The following is a 14723-nucleotide window of genomic DNA, read 5'->3' on the forward strand; positions in this document are numbered from 1 at the left end:
CTTACTTGACCGCAATATCTTTTTCGCCTACACTCAAAAAATTTTAAGTTGTTTCTGTCTATTGGGCATGGACAACATGCCCAGCCTTGTTGATGCAGAAAGTAAGGGGCCCAGCCAGAGGGCGCAGAACAAGGGGCTACCGTCTGAGTCCCCCGTCCCCCAGAGCTCACAGCCTACAGGAGCCAGAGAGAAGCAAGGAGTAATGGCCCCAGGCAGGGAGGGGCATGGCCATGAATGGCAAGCGCGAAACTACCTGCTGGAACCCAAAAGAGAAAGAGACACCCAGGAGGAACTGGTATAAGTACAGCTCGGGGTGGGTGGTTAGTCATCTAGCATCAGTGGGTGGGTGTGCCAGTTGAGCTTCCCGGAAGCTAGGGAGGGTGTCAGCAATGGGTGGGGGGAGGCATTAGTAGGCAAGAGCTGGGGCTGGACTGAGTGCCATTCTCGGCCGGGCTTTCTTCACTGACCGGCTGCAAAGGCCACTGAGGGCATTGCTTCCTCTCTCTCCCTGCCCCGAGTTGGGTTGGGTGAGTGCAGGGAGCTGGGACACGCTGAGATCTGCCAGGAGAGCGTGTCCCCACCCACCTCAGGAGCAGGTCCTACTAGCCCAGCCAAGCCCAGAGCAGGCAGCGGAAGCCACAGGGAGCACAGGTATGGGGCTGTCACCGGTGGGGTTGAACTTTGCAGGGGGCACAAGTCCCTCCTTTAGAATGGGGTTCATGGGTGGGGATGGAGATAAGAGTGTGCCATGGGACCTGGAGAACCTTTTTGAATAGAATAAAAAGCTAAAAGGGGAGCGAGCCAGGGGAGGCAGCCACCACACTTGGCACACCCGGGAGTGCCCCTCTGAAGCCCAAGGCCCCCACACTGGAGCATCTTGGGGAGATGTGTCTTCTCCTCCCCCCCCCCGCAAAGCCCCCATGGTTATGCTGAACCCTGGGCTTCCCACAGCCACTGAGGAGGGCTCTCTGGGGGTGGTGTCTAGCCCTTTCCCACTCTCAGATAAAACTTAACTCCAGGACCCTCCTCCCCCCAGGTCAAACCCTCTGCTAGATGACAACGAACTAATTGATTAAACTCCACTAATGGGTTTACTGGCACAGATGTGTTCTTGCGGTTATCCTTCCCAGCTAGCCAAGGTGTATCTTAATGGAGTCTTTGAGAAACACCGCTTAAACCCAGTGCGTCCATCTTCTATATGAGAAGATTAGACAAGACGGTCTCTAATGTCCCTGTAACTCTGACAGAATGTGGCTCATGAGTGGCATGAAGGGGATGGAATTTCAGATATTGAGCACAGGTGGGGGAACTATCTGAAGGTCGGCAAGGCCTTAGGATAACTTTGGATCACACTACTAAGGGCAGCTGCCTATCTCTTACCTATATTTAGGGGAGCCCCCATGACGAGAAGGGGAACTCCCACCAGGTTGTATCTCCGGCTCCTTTTAGGGTGAGGAAGTTGTAGCCCCAGGGGGAGATGGAGGCAAGGATTGAGGGAAAAACAGGAACTTGCCCATACCTGTAAGCCTCACCTCCTGGCCACTCAAGAGACACCAGAGCCCAGCTCCATCTGTCTCTGCCTGATGTTGTTGCCCCCCCACTCAGCCTGCTGCCCCCAGAATATACCCCAGCAACATAGACACCTTGTGTGCGGCGGGAGGGGGGGGGGGACACCGGAAGGAAGCAGCAGAAAGGGGGAGGGCGAAGCCAGAGGCATGCAAGAAGTGCTGCACAAGTTCAGAGCAAGGTCAAAGATGAGAAGTCTCCGGCTTTCTCTGCGGGGGCAGGACCCATCCAGGCCCCAAAGCAGGGGTAAGATGTGCACGGACGACTCAGGGCACAGGGCTGTGGCTGCGGGCTGATCTGGTCCGAGCGACTTCTCTGGATGGTGACTTTATTTCCTGTTTTTCCAGCTCCTGAAAGCAGGGTGGAGGGAGATGTGCGGGTGGTGAGGTGACATCCACACAGGGGAAACCAATTCCTGAGCTGTAGGCCACCTTTGCTTTCTGCTTTTGCCCAGAAAAAAATGGGAGAGATGAGGTCAGAATACCCAGGGAGAGAAGACATGGCGCAGGATGATACTGGATGATGCAGGAAGAGACAGGCTGAGGTGGGCCGGGCCGGGTGGGGAGGGGCTGGAGCAGGAATTTTGGCTGGAGAAGCAGAGCAGCCCTGGAACAGGAAGAGGGACCGTGGAGATAGGGCACAATAGCCACGGGGGGCCTGTGTGTCCCCCCCCCATTCCCCCCAGGGAAGGAAGAGGCCGTCCACTCACTGTGGTGACGTTGTACTACCTCTGCGCCATAGACCCCTCAGGCGAGCTTACACTTGGGTAAGCCTCTGCTGGAGGCTCCTGCCTAGTTTGGGTCTGTCTGGGGTCTGAACAGACACGTATTAAGACGTATAATTTAGGGGCACCTGGGTGGCTCAGTCGGTTAAGCAGCTGCCTTCGGCTCAGATCATGATCCCAGGGTCCTGGGATCGAGTCCCACGTCAGGCTCCCTGCTAGGCGGGGAGCCTGCTTCTCCCTCCCCCTCGCCCCCCCCCCCCCAGCTCATGCATGCACGTGCTCTCTCTCTCTCAAATAAATAACGTCTTTTAAAAAGGGGGTATAATTTAGAATTAAGCCTGTCTGTGGGCAAAGGGTGCATCCTCCCAATGCTGCCCGCACACAGCGGCAGAAGTGAACTTAGCTAACAGGGCGGTTAGAACGCACAGGGCTGGGACGCACTGGCTGGCTGTGACTTCCAGCTGTGGCCTCCGGAATCTAAAATGAGGTTTGGGGCTGTTCTAGAACAGATCTTCTGGGGCAAGGAGAATGAGATCTGAGAGTCCTTCTTTTCAAACTTCTGGAGGATGTGAATGACTAAAGAGAGGAGACAGAGCCAGGCATTTGGCAGATGTGCAGGAGGGGTGGGGGGTGCGCATGGAGAGTGTGGTGGACAGGAGGAAGCTGGACAAAGAAGAGTTATTTCTCTCCCCTCCCTGCCCCCATCATTGTCCCAAATCACCTATTCCTTTCTCTTCAACCCTCTCTGCAAGGCTGGTCAGCCTCCAGAAGGGTGGATAGGCACAGGCAGGTTGTGTGGAGGCGCGGGAGGGATGACCGTGACCTAGCCTCCTGCCCATTTTTACTCAATTCTCACTTCCTGCCTGGCAGAAAATAGCTCTGTCCCTCTGGCTTATCTCCGCAGAGAGCAGTGCCCAGCCCAGCTCAGAGGGCAATGGGACAGGCCCGAGAGTCCCTGAGGCCGTCAGGAACCTAGGCCTCGCATGTGCAGGTAGGAAGCTGAAAGAGACCGGGGGAGGAGGAAGGCGGCTGTCCAGGCTCCGGTGCGTGAGTGGTGTGGAGGGCGGGTGCTGTGCACTGGGCAGTCCCCAGCGTGCTTCCCTGGCCCCTCAGGATCTTGGCGCTGGGATCTGTTCGTGTACCTCTGCGTGGGGATGTGCTCCCGAGGCTGCCTGATGCTCTGTCCGGGTAAGAATATTGTCCCTAAGGCCAGGGCTGTGTTTGCTCTTCCTTCTGTGGCCTAGCTGTCCACGCCTCTGTGCACGCACCCACTTGTGTGTTAGTGGGTGTGTATATATTAGTGATTGTGCGTTAGCAGGGATCTTGCGTGCACGTCTCTTAGTGTGCCTACATGTCTGTGTGTCTTTGCACATGCACACATGTGTAGGGCTATGCTCGTTACCACATCCGTGCTCATGGAGCTTATTGAGATGATGTGGGGCCTCCTGGTCCCTCCTTCTCTCTGGTGACACGAAGCCTCGGTGTTCGTTCTTTTCTGGGACAGCTGCTGTGTCTTCGCTTCCTCCACCTCCTCTACAACCTGACCTCTTTCTCAAGGCAGGATTGGGGTGAGATCCCGGGCTGCCCCTCCCCCTTCCCCCCTCCCCCCCAGCTAGAGCCCTCCTTCCATTTCCTGTTTGCCTCCTTTTTGGCAGTTTTCCTCATCTTTGCCATCTGGCCTGGCACTGTGCCCATGCAGCTCCATGACAGGAGCCCCAGGGAAGCAGGCAGATGGGGTGGGGACCAGGGCAGGAGCCTGGCAGCTCTCAACGCCCGGCTTGGGCCATTGTGTGTGTATCTGTCAGAGAGGGATGACTTTTTGACCAAAAGGACTTCTTGGGGCGCTTGGGTGGCTCAGTTGTTAAGCGTCTGCCTTCGGCTCAGGTCATGATCCCAGGGTCCTGGGATCGAGCCCCACATCGGGCTCCCTGCTCGGCGGGAAGCCTGCTTCTCCCTCTCCCACTCCCCCTGCTTTGTGTTCCCTCTCTCGCTGTTGTCTCTCTCTGTCAAACAAATAAATAAAATCTTAAAAAAAAAAAAAAGGACTTCTCCACTTTGGAATCCAGTAACAAAAGCATCGCCATCTGCTTTACTAAAGCCTTCCTCACTTTACCTTTAAGTAGCAGCTCACCTAATACATTTCGGTCTCTTTAACATTGTAACTTGGTTGACAGAAATACTTGGCATTCTTGGAAAATAATTATTCATTCACTCATTCATTGTCTCCTATGTGCTTCCTAGTTGTAAGAAGCTATTGATTCTCCAGGTAATGGTTGAGAATGACAAACTGTGACTGTAATTATAGTGTAAACTGTTTCTGAGATTGTAATGCAAGCTGTTTCCAAACAGGCCTTTTCGGGGGCATGGTCTTCTACTAAGTGAGTTATACATGTGGACGAGATAGAGCAAGATAAGAAGCAGTTGGGGGACCGATACAAGAGATATTATAGCGAGATTACAGGATGTGTGAACATGGGGTGGGGGGGACAGATTTCCTTCCAGGCAGTCAGTGAATGTCACATGGGCCTGCTAAGCACGGAGACTGAAGTGTGAGTGAGCTTAGGAATAAAGCAATGGAGGACGGGGCCCCACCCCACGACCTTACCATTTAGCCAGGGCTGATGGAAGCAAATAAACACGTAAAACAACCTGAGAAGTTCAAAGCAGCGAACTACTCAAGTGCTTAAGTAGGTAAGAGGACATCGTGAGGAGGGGCGTTCCTAGGTGTGTGTGTGAAAGCCAGATGAGTCTGTGTTACCAGTGTTGGAAGTTCGAGAAAACGCGGCCTATTAAAAAGTGCATATTTTAACTGGGCAAATAAGGAAGTAACAGTTTATCTGTGGGCCCAGATTTCTTATGGGCAGCTGTAAGGGACCAGGTGCTCTGGGCAGCATGCATCCTCATATGCCACCATCCACTCTTGCTGCAAGCAGCCCTGGGGCAGCTGGGAACTGGGTTTGAATCCTGAATTTGAATGCTGACAGAGTTCTAGAGCTTTCAGTTTCCTTTCCTGTAAAAATGAGGGTAAACCTCTACCTCGAAGGGCTGTTGGAAGGATTAAAGACCACGTGTATAAAATACCCTGGGATGTAGGGGCGCCTGGGTGGCTCATCTGTTAAGCATCTGCCGTCAGCTCAGGTTATGATCCCAGGGTCCTGGGATTGAGCCCTGCATCGAGCCCCGCATCGGGCACCCTCCTCAGCAGGGAAGCCTGCTTCTCCCTCTCCCACTCCCCCTGCTTGTGTTCCCTCTCTCGCTGTGTCTCTCTCTGTCAAATAAATAAATAAAATCTTTAAAAAAAAAATACCCTGGGACATGGTGAATGGTCAGTAAATGATCGCTAGTATTTTTCACTCAACATTTATGGAGGTAGTGGCTGGGAAGACAAATATGACTCAGTCACAGTCCACAGCCCCTCCCCTCTAGAAGCTCACAGTCTAACGGGAGGGGCAGACTAAGCAGAGCTAATTACAACACAGGTGGGACACCCATGGTGAACTGTGCACAAAGTGGAATGACATCTGCCTTGTGGGGAGGGAGGAAGGCAGGCGAGGCTTCACAGAGTCCTAAGAAATGATTGACTTGGCCAGTTGGAGAATGGGAGGCAGGGCATTCCAAGCAGAAGAACCTGCACCGCACGTGCAAGAGCAGAGTCCTGAACACATTAAGGTCTGTGCAGAATTATTATTAGTGTGGTGTGATTGGAGCAAAGAAGCATGGGAGGTGGGGGCGCCTGGGTGGCTCAGTTGGTTAAGCGACTGCCTTCGGCTCAGGTCATGATCCTGGAGTGCCGGGATCGAGTCCCACATCGGGCTCCCTGCTCAGCAGGGAGTCTGCTTCTCCCTCTGACCCTCTCCCCTCTCATGCTCTCTCTCCATCTCATTCTCTCTCTCAAATAAATAAATAAAATCTTAAAAAAAAAAAAAGAAGAATGGGAGGTGGGGCATGTGTCAGAGAAAGAGTCTGGTTTTATTTGCTTTTCGGCGTGTTTCAGCCCCATTTGGTATGATTTTCGTTGTTGAAATTGTTTTTTTTTTAAGATTTTATTTATTTATTTGACAGAGAGAGACACAGTGAGAGAGGGAACACAAGCAGGGAGAGTGGGAGAGGGAGAAGCAGGCTTCCTGCAGAGCAGGGAGCCCAATGTGGGGCTCGATCCCAGGACCCCGGGATCATGACCCGAGCTGAAGGCAGACGCTCAACCACCTGAGCCACCCAGGCGCCCCTGAAATTGGTATTTTGCAGAGGAAATGTTTATTTCCTTTAACTGTTCTACTGAACCTCTTACAAGTCTTAAACTGCCGGTAGTCATGGTTGGAGGGAGAACAAATGAACAAAGAAACCCACAAGAAAGCTTTACTTAGAGTCAGGTTTACAGCTTGGTTCCATGTAAGAATTTAAGCAGTTCCGGGGCACCTGGTGGGCTGTCGGTGAAGTGTGCAACTCTAGATCTCGGGGTTATGAGTTCAAGCTCCACGTTGGGTGTAGCGATTACTTAAAAATAAAATCGTAAGTGGCACCTGGGTGGCTCGGTTGGTTAAGCGTCTGGCTCATGATTTTGGCTCAGGTAATGATATGGTGGGCCCTGGGATCGAGCCCTGCGGTGAGCCCCACTTCGGGCTCTGCACTCAGTGGGAGTCTGCTGGGGATTCTCTCCCTCTGCCCCACTCCCCACTCGTGCTGGCACATGCATGCTCTCTCTCTCACATAAATAAATCTTAAAAAAAAATCGTCTTTTTTTTGAAAGATTTTATTTATTTATTTGACAGAGAGAAGACAGTGAGAGAGGGCACACAAGCAGGGGGAGTGGGAGAGGGAGAAGCAGGCCTCCTGCGGGGCAGGGAGCCTGATGCGGGGCTCGATCCCAGGACTCTGAGATCATGACCTGAGCCGAATGCAGACGCTTAACGACTGAGCCACCCAGGCACCCCTTAAAAAAAAAAATCTTAAAAAAAATTCAAGAGGAATAAAATCCAGTATCTTGGGATAATTGCTCAGGGTCTCTGGACAACTTTGCTCCTCAGATGGCATGTGGACCCATATTCATAGCATTGTTCACAATAGCCCAAAGTTGGAAAAACCCAAGTAACCATGGACAGATGAATAGATAAACAAAAAATGTATATAAATATATTATTCAGCTATAAAAAAAGATTGCAATTCTGATACATACTAGAACCTGGATGGACCTTGACAACTTTATGTTAAGTGAAAGAAGCCAGACACAAAAGGACAGGTATTATATGATTCTACTCAAATGAGGTGTCTGGGATAGGCAAATTCAACTTGCACAACTCAACACCAAAAAAATACCAATAATCTAATTTTAAAAACGGGCGGAGGACCTGAACAGACATTTCTCCAAAGAAGACATACGGATAGCCAGCAGACAAAGATGCTCAACATTACTCATCATCAGGGAAATGCAAATCAAAACCAGGATGAGAGGAGCGCCCGGCGGCTCAGTGTACTAAGCATCCGACTCTTGATTTCGGCTCAGGTTATGATCTCAGGGTTGTGGGACAGAGCCCCGTGTTGGGACCCACACTGGGCGTGAAGCCTGCTTAAGATTCTCTCTCTCCCTCTCCCTTTGCCCCCTCCCCCCTCTAAAAAAAGAAAAAAGGCAAGAAATAACAAGTACTGGTGAGAATATGGAGAAAAGGGAACACTTGTGGACCATTGGTGGGAATGCAAACTGGTGCAGCCACTGTGGAAAACAGTCTGGAGGTTCCTCAAGTAATTAAAAATAGAATTACCCTATGATCCAGTAATTACACTACTGGGTATTTACCCAAAGAAAATGAAAACACTAATTCAAATAGAATAGGCAAATTTCTGGAGACAGAAAGTAGAATAGAGGTTACCAGGAGCTGGAGGGAGTGTGGGGAGGGAATGGGCAGTTAGTGTTTAACGGGTATAGAGTTGTTTGGGATGATGAAAAAGTTCTGGAAATAGCAGTGATGGTCACATAACATTGTGAGTGTACTTAATGTCACTGAATTGTATACTTAAAGTTGGTTAGGGCGCCTGCGTGGCTTAGTTGTTAGGCGTCTGCCTTCGGCTCGGGTCACGGTCCCAGGGTCCTGGGATCGAGCCCCGCGTCGGGCTCCCTGCTCCGCGGGAAGCCTGCTTCTCCCTCTGCCCACTCCCCCTGCTTGCGCTCCCTCTCTCTCGCTGTGTCGCTGTCAAATACATAAAATCTTAAAAAAAAAAAAAAAGATGGTGAAAATGGTAAATTCTATGTTGTGTATATTTTACCCGCCCCCCAAAGATGGAATTTGGGGGTTAAGATGGAAGAGTAGCTTCTGTGGCATTAGGGCGTTAAGGAGGGTGGGATTCTGAGACCATGCCCTGTCCTCCGGCTCTCCTATCTCCTGGCCACATCCTTTGTCCACGAGCTTTTGCCTGAGCACTGTGGCTGCCGGGAGCTGCTCTCTCCAGTGGCCTTGACAGTGCCCTTGGTACGTCCTTGCCTCACTGCCACACTGTCTGGACTTAGGGTCCCCTCTGAACCCTCACTAAAAAACCACCTTCTCCCTCCATCGCAGAACCCCAGGTGGGAAGCTCCTTAGGCAGGTCCCCCTGGGGAGCACCTGGGAAAGTTCAACCCACAGCATCTTCCCCTGCCTGGCAGGACTGTGCTGGTGTGTGATCAGCTCATGAGAGCCCTTTATGTTATTATCCCCATTTTACAGATGAAGAAACTGAGAGAGTGGTCAAACAATCAAGCCGAACCGGGGTTGTTCTGACCACAAACACAGCCGACACGGGAGCGACCATGGATGTGATAAATGAGGCTCAGATTTTGTACTGTACTGGGGAATTTGAACTTTATTCTTTAGATAATGGGGAGCCAGCAGAGCTGGGGAGTTCCAGGGGAGGTGCTCCATCGTATTTCTTACCATCTGACATAATACCTATTTACTTGCACTTTATTATCTGTCTCCCTTCAATGGAATGTAAAGTAGACGGGGGCAAGTCCTTTGTTTTGTTCAGGGCTGTGAACATTCCTGGAACCTTCTAAAGCTCCGTAAACATCTGTAGAAGAAAGGAAGAAAGGGAGAGATATTATTAGCAGAACCTGGGCACTTGACGCATATCTCGTTTAATCTAACAACCTCGTGAAGTAGGAGACACCCCCCCCAAACCACCACCACCAACCACCACCTTTTTCCCCAGGTAAGGAAAATGAGGTTCAGAGAGATTTAGTCACCTTTCTGAGGACAAAGGTAGGCAAGCTGGCAGAACCAGGATTTGAACCCAGGTAGTCTGACTCCAGAGCCTGGGCCTCTAACACCGTGCTATACATAGCCTTACTGCAGAAAGCTACTCTGGCCGGATGGAAAGTGGGGGAAAGATCTGAGGCTGAGAAAAGACTCAAGAGGCCAGCCAGGTTAGCTGGATAAACATTTGTGACTTCTACCCCGTCCTTGCATAATCTTGACTTTGGCTTGCCTTCCTATTCCAGGTCTCCACTGCTGATGAAGCGGTGCCCCAAAGCATCCAACCCCTGACAGCCATCTCTGCCCTGCAGCCATAGCCCACATTCCCATGCCCTGCCGGCGGGGCGAGGCGACGAGGGTCTCTGCGCAGCCACCAGGCTCCACCCCGGAGATGAACACGATGTCAGGACCCTAGCGTGCCCGATGATGCCCCCTGCCTAGCTCCTCCTCACACTGTGGTACGATGCTGAGCGACTCTGCCAACAACTCCAGCGTTGCTCCCCTGTGCCCTGACTACCGGAGCACCCACCGCCTGCACATGGTGGCCTACAGCCTGGTGCTGGCCGCCGGGCTCCCCCTCAACGCGCTGGCCCTCTGGGTCTTCCTGCGCGCGCTGCGCGTGCACTCCGTGGTGAGCGTGTACATGTGCAACCTGGCGGCCAGCGACCTGCTCTTCACCCTCTCGCTGCCCGTGCGCATCTCCTACTACGTCCGGCACTACTGGTCCTTCCCCGGCCTCCTGTGCCAGGCGGCGGGCGCCATCTTCCAGACGAACATGTACGGCAGCTGCATCTTCCTGACCCTCATCAACGTGGACCGCTACGCGGCCATCGTGCACCCGCTGCGGCTGCGCCACCTGCGGCGGCCCCGCGTGGCGCGGCTGCTGTGCCTGGGCGTGTGGGCGCTCATCGTGGTGTTCGCCGTGCCCCTCGTCCTGGTGCACCGGCCCTCGTCCTGCAGCTACAACGGCAGCCAGGTACACCTGTGCTTCGAGAGCTTCGGCGACAGCCTGTGGAAGGGCAAGCTGCTGCCGCTCGTGCTGCTGGCCGAGGCGCTGGGCTTCCTGCTGCCCCTGGCGGCCATGCTCTACTCGTCGGGTCGGGTCTTCTGGACCCTGGCGCGTCCCGACGCCACGCGGAACCAGCGGCGGCGGAAGACCGTGCGCCTCCTGCTGGCCAACCTCGTCATCTTCCTGCTGTGCTTCGTGCCCTACAACACCACGCTGGCGGTCTACGGGCTGCTGCGGGGCAACCTGGTGGCGGCCAGCGGCCAGGCCTGCGACCGGGTGCGCCAGGTGCTCGTGGTGATGGTGCTGTTGGCCGGCGCCAACTGCGTGCTGGACCCGCTGGTGTACTACTTCAGCGCCGAGGGTTTCCGCAACACCCTGCGCGGCCTGGGCACTCCGCTCCGCGCCAGGACCTTGGCCACCAACGGGGCTCAGGGGGCGCTTGCCGGAGGGCCCACCGAGACCACCCTCATCGCCAGTCCGGCTCCCGCCAGTCAGGAGCTGCTTGGGCCTTCCAACTTCGGGACGCCCTTGAGGACCCAGCGCCCCGAGGACTCGGCCCTCTGAACGCACATCGTGCGGTCGCGTTCCTGTGTGTTTCACCCCGCCCCCCCGCCACCACCCCCCCCCCCCCCCGCCACCACCCCCGCCACCCACACCCCCGCCACCACCACCACCCCGCCCCGCGCCGCTCACACGCGCACACTCACAGGGTGTGTACATGAGGGAAGTGAATGGGCGCTTGGACTTCTGGGTGGCAACTCCTGCCCATAAATGCAGGAGAGAACCAAGTGCGGGGAGCCAGGGGCACAGGGAAGGAAGAGTGCTGGTGGAAATGCCTTCTTTACTTTGGTGGTGATGGTGGGCATGGGGCAGATCCCTTCCCCAGTCCCGAGGGAGTGATGCTGTGAGCTTCCCCAGTGCAGAGGCAGACGACTGGATGACATGCCCTTGGTGTGGGCATGAAACACTATGGAGAGCTGGTAGATGGAGCAGAAAATGAGTGTCCTGGATTTAGACCAACCACAGCAGTCTTAGTGCCTTCGGTGCCACCCACTCTCATTTCCACCTGGCCTTGCCCTGCCCAGCATGGAGGCAGGATACAAGAGTTTACTGGATACAGACAGAATCGGTTTCATTCTTGGTTAGTGACTTGTAACAATTTAGACCTGACACGCAGCATGGGGTGGTTGGGGGCAGGATAGAAATGTGAGTTAGAGGGTGTTTTCTCCCCAGAGCCTGGTCCCTGTAGCCCTTTCTAGGTGTCTTTTCTCCTTCCACCCCACCCCACTTCCGAGACCTCCTCCATTCTAGGTCCTAAATTCTCTCTCTCTGCCTCTGGCGCTTCATCTAGAATTAAGGAGAAAATTCTTTGTACTAAAGTAGCAGTTCTCAAACTTTGTTCTCAGACCCTTTTACAACTCTTAAAAATTGAGGATTCCAAGGAGTTTTTGCTTATACTTTATTCTTTTGATACTTAACCATATTAGAAATTAAAACTCGTAAGTTGTAACAACAGAAACACACAAGCACACCTTCCCTTAGCTGTGAGAACAATAATGTCATCACACTTCAGGAAGCCTCTGGAAAACTCCACCCTATACCTGTGAGTGAGGAGATTGCAAAGGACAAACAACATGGTGGGAGTAATAGTATTCGGAAAATAACTTTGACCTTGTGGACATCCTGGAAGAGTCAGTATTAGAGTTCACGCGTAACTTCTTCCCAGGGCATATGTATACATTGTCTTTTATTACTGCGGGGGACAAATCAATTGCTAATTGTAGTCCCAAAGGCTTGAGGGTGTGCAGAGGCAGGTAGGAGCTGCACACCCAATGCAACATTACTTTGGGCTTCTTGGTGCGGGTGCTGCAGCTCTGAGGTGGGGGTGAACAAGGCACACAAACACTCTGGGGGGGGGGGGGCTTCTCTTTCCCACGGAAAGGAAAAGGGGACTGTTGCCACAGCCAGGGAAGAAGTTTCCAGGGAAATAAGAGTGCGATGGGAAGACAGGAATGGGCTCTCTGTTCTTAGCAAGCTGGAGGCAAGGAAATGGAAGACTGGTTAAAGGGCCACCTACTGTTTCCTTCTTCCCTCTTTACCGGAGTAGGGCTGGGAGGGGTTGCAGAGTTGGCTTCTTGAGACTCTGCATAAGTGAGGAAGTTGCTGCCATGCGTGTGTCCTGTATGCATTTCTGTCGCTAGGTCTCTCAATGATGTGTGTGTGTGTGTGTGTGTGTGTGTGTGTGTGTGTGTGTGTGAGAGAGAGAGAGAGAGAGAGAGAGAGTGTGTCAGGGTTTCCCTGTGTGTGTCTCTATGTGTTTTAGTTTGGACTAAGCCTTTTGTGTGTCTTCAAGGAATTGCTCCAGATGGTGATTTACAGGGGTAAAATGACCCCTGGTGGCCAAAGTGGAGAACTGACCCAGATTCCTCAGCGATAGCTTTCAAGTAGAGCCTTCCACCATCTGGTGGGAAGATAGAGCCCCAGGCCAGGCCCTCCTGTAGCTCTAGAGGAGGCCTGATGGTTAGCACCTGCTCCATCTTGCTTCATCCTTGGGTTCAAGACCCATGCCCCGAGAGCATAAAATGTGGTGGTAGTCCAAAGTCTCAGAACTTTGCCCTATCCAAACTGAATTGAACACAGTTTTTAAAAATTACTTGAGTATTTTTATATTCTGATATGTGAATGAATTCCAAAGTGATGAAAATTCCCAGAGCAAGTATCTTCTAATATACTATATAATTATTTATTTTTATATTTTTTATAGTTTCCTGTCTGTTTCTCCACCCCTCCCCCCCCAGGTAGAATGTAAGGTGCCTGGGGGCAGGGATTTTTGTTTGCTTGGTTCTCTGATGTATCTCCAGCGTCTAGAACAGCTCCTGGCACAAAAGAAGTGCTTAATAAATACTTGTTGAATGATGAATTGTTGAATTTTGATGTGCAGTAGTTTACTGTCTCGTGGGGGACCACGGAACAAGGCAACAATTACCATTCAAGACAGAGGATGCAAGAATGCAGAGTAAGGTGTTGGCAGTTAATTTCGTGGGCAGTGGGAAGCCCCTAAAGGTTCTTGAGTGAGGTTTTCCTCACCCTGACATACAGTGTGGGGTAGGGAAGTGAGTTGGGGCGTCTAAGCGGGAAAGGAAGACTGGTCAGGCTGCTGTTAAAACTGTCAAGGAGAGGTGTGACCATGGCCTGTGGAGGTGGATGGAAATGGGTCACCTGCATGTGAAATCTCTGGGGTTTAAGCTCTGGGGGCGCATTCAGTACAACCAAAGAGTTTCTATCACGAGCATAGAGAGGCAGGAATAGATTCAGGAGATATGGCAGGCAGAGGGGGAATGAACAGAAGAAGCTGACAAGTAACAGGCTGGGGAAGTTTAAGAACACCTGTAGCCAACCACTGCCGTTTTCACAGGATTCTCCAATGACTGAGGGCACAGTAGGACAGACGCGAGCTGTGGGGGGATCCAGAGCCCTCACCCCGCGTCCTAGAGTGACCCCATTTGTGGTTTAGGAAAATCCAAATGAGGAAAACGAGAACATCCTAGATGGAGGGAGAAGAACATTTAACAAGTTTTGGAAATACTCCCTATGTCAGGATCTCCACTATTGATTATATTATTTAGTGATTGGTTATTATAATAAGCCTCTGAGTTAGGGACGATTATTATCCCCATTTTACAGATGAAGCACCCTAGAGAAGCTGCGGTCTGAAGGTCACACAACCAGGAAGAGGCACGGTTTCTATTTGGCTCCCAAACTCCTATTCTTTGCAGTACATTCCACCATATCTCCCCTTCCTGGGGCTTCCCACCTTCTTCTCCCGGCTCTGTCCCGTCCACCCTCCCTGGTTTCCTTTCTCCTCCTCACCCAGGCCACCTCTCCAGCTACTTCTCTCACCCTGAATCTGCTGCACCATCTCTGCTCCATTACTTCCTCCATACTCCTAACCCACTTACCCCCCCCACCTGCCCCTTCCCCCGCCACCGGCCCCAGGTTCCTGCTCAGAGCACCACGCAGCTATGTCAGCACAGAGAACTGGGCTCACTCGCGGTTCCAGTTGTGTCAAGCCCTGAAACATACCCCATCGAGGCCTTAGAAGGGAGTAGCTAGCTGGTGGCACACCCAGGCAGGGTGGCTCAGCCTGGGTGCAGTTGGCCATGATGCCCGTCCCTTAGCCGGGAGGTACCCAGCATCCCCA

At 52.6% G+C, this 14723-nt stretch overlaps 1 protein-coding gene across 9 annotated transcripts; it reads left to right on the top strand.

The window, feature by feature from the left end:
* Positions 1–390: 390 nt before the first annotated feature.
* On the top strand, positions 391–13435 carry LPAR5 (lysophosphatidic acid receptor 5). 9 transcript variants are annotated; one of them, XM_027591739.2, is made up of 5 exons: positions 391–651; positions 3195–3281; positions 3404–3478; positions 8986–9469; positions 9759–13435. In XM_027591739.2, the coding sequence occupies exon 5, from the start codon at positions 9977–9979 to the stop codon at positions 11084–11086; it is 1110 nt and encodes a 369-aa protein (XP_027447540.1). In that variant the 5' UTR covers positions 391–651; positions 3195–3281; positions 3404–3478; positions 8986–9469; positions 9759–9976; the 3' UTR covers positions 11087–13435. The 9 variants fall into 9 exon arrangements, with proteins under 9 accessions (XP_027447540.1, XP_027447541.1, XP_027447545.1 ...); XM_027591740.2 differs by having other exon boundaries at positions 9287–9469; XM_027591743.2 differs by lacking the exon at positions 391–651 and adding an exon at positions 1744–1812.
* Positions 13436–14723: the final 1288 nt, after the last annotated feature.

This window comes from Zalophus californianus, chromosome 9 (genome assembly GCF_009762305.2).
Source record: "Zalophus californianus isolate mZalCal1 chromosome 9, mZalCal1.pri.v2, whole genome shotgun sequence".
In the NCBI taxonomy this organism is placed as follows: Eukaryota; Metazoa; Chordata; class Mammalia; order Carnivora; family Otariidae; genus Zalophus; species Zalophus californianus.

What these genes read in the sequence shown, in the direction of transcription:
- LPAR5 (XM_027591739.2), top strand. Translation starts at nt 9,977, where the DNA reads ATGCTGAGCGACTCTGCCAACAACTCCAGCGTTGCTCCCCTGTGCCCT.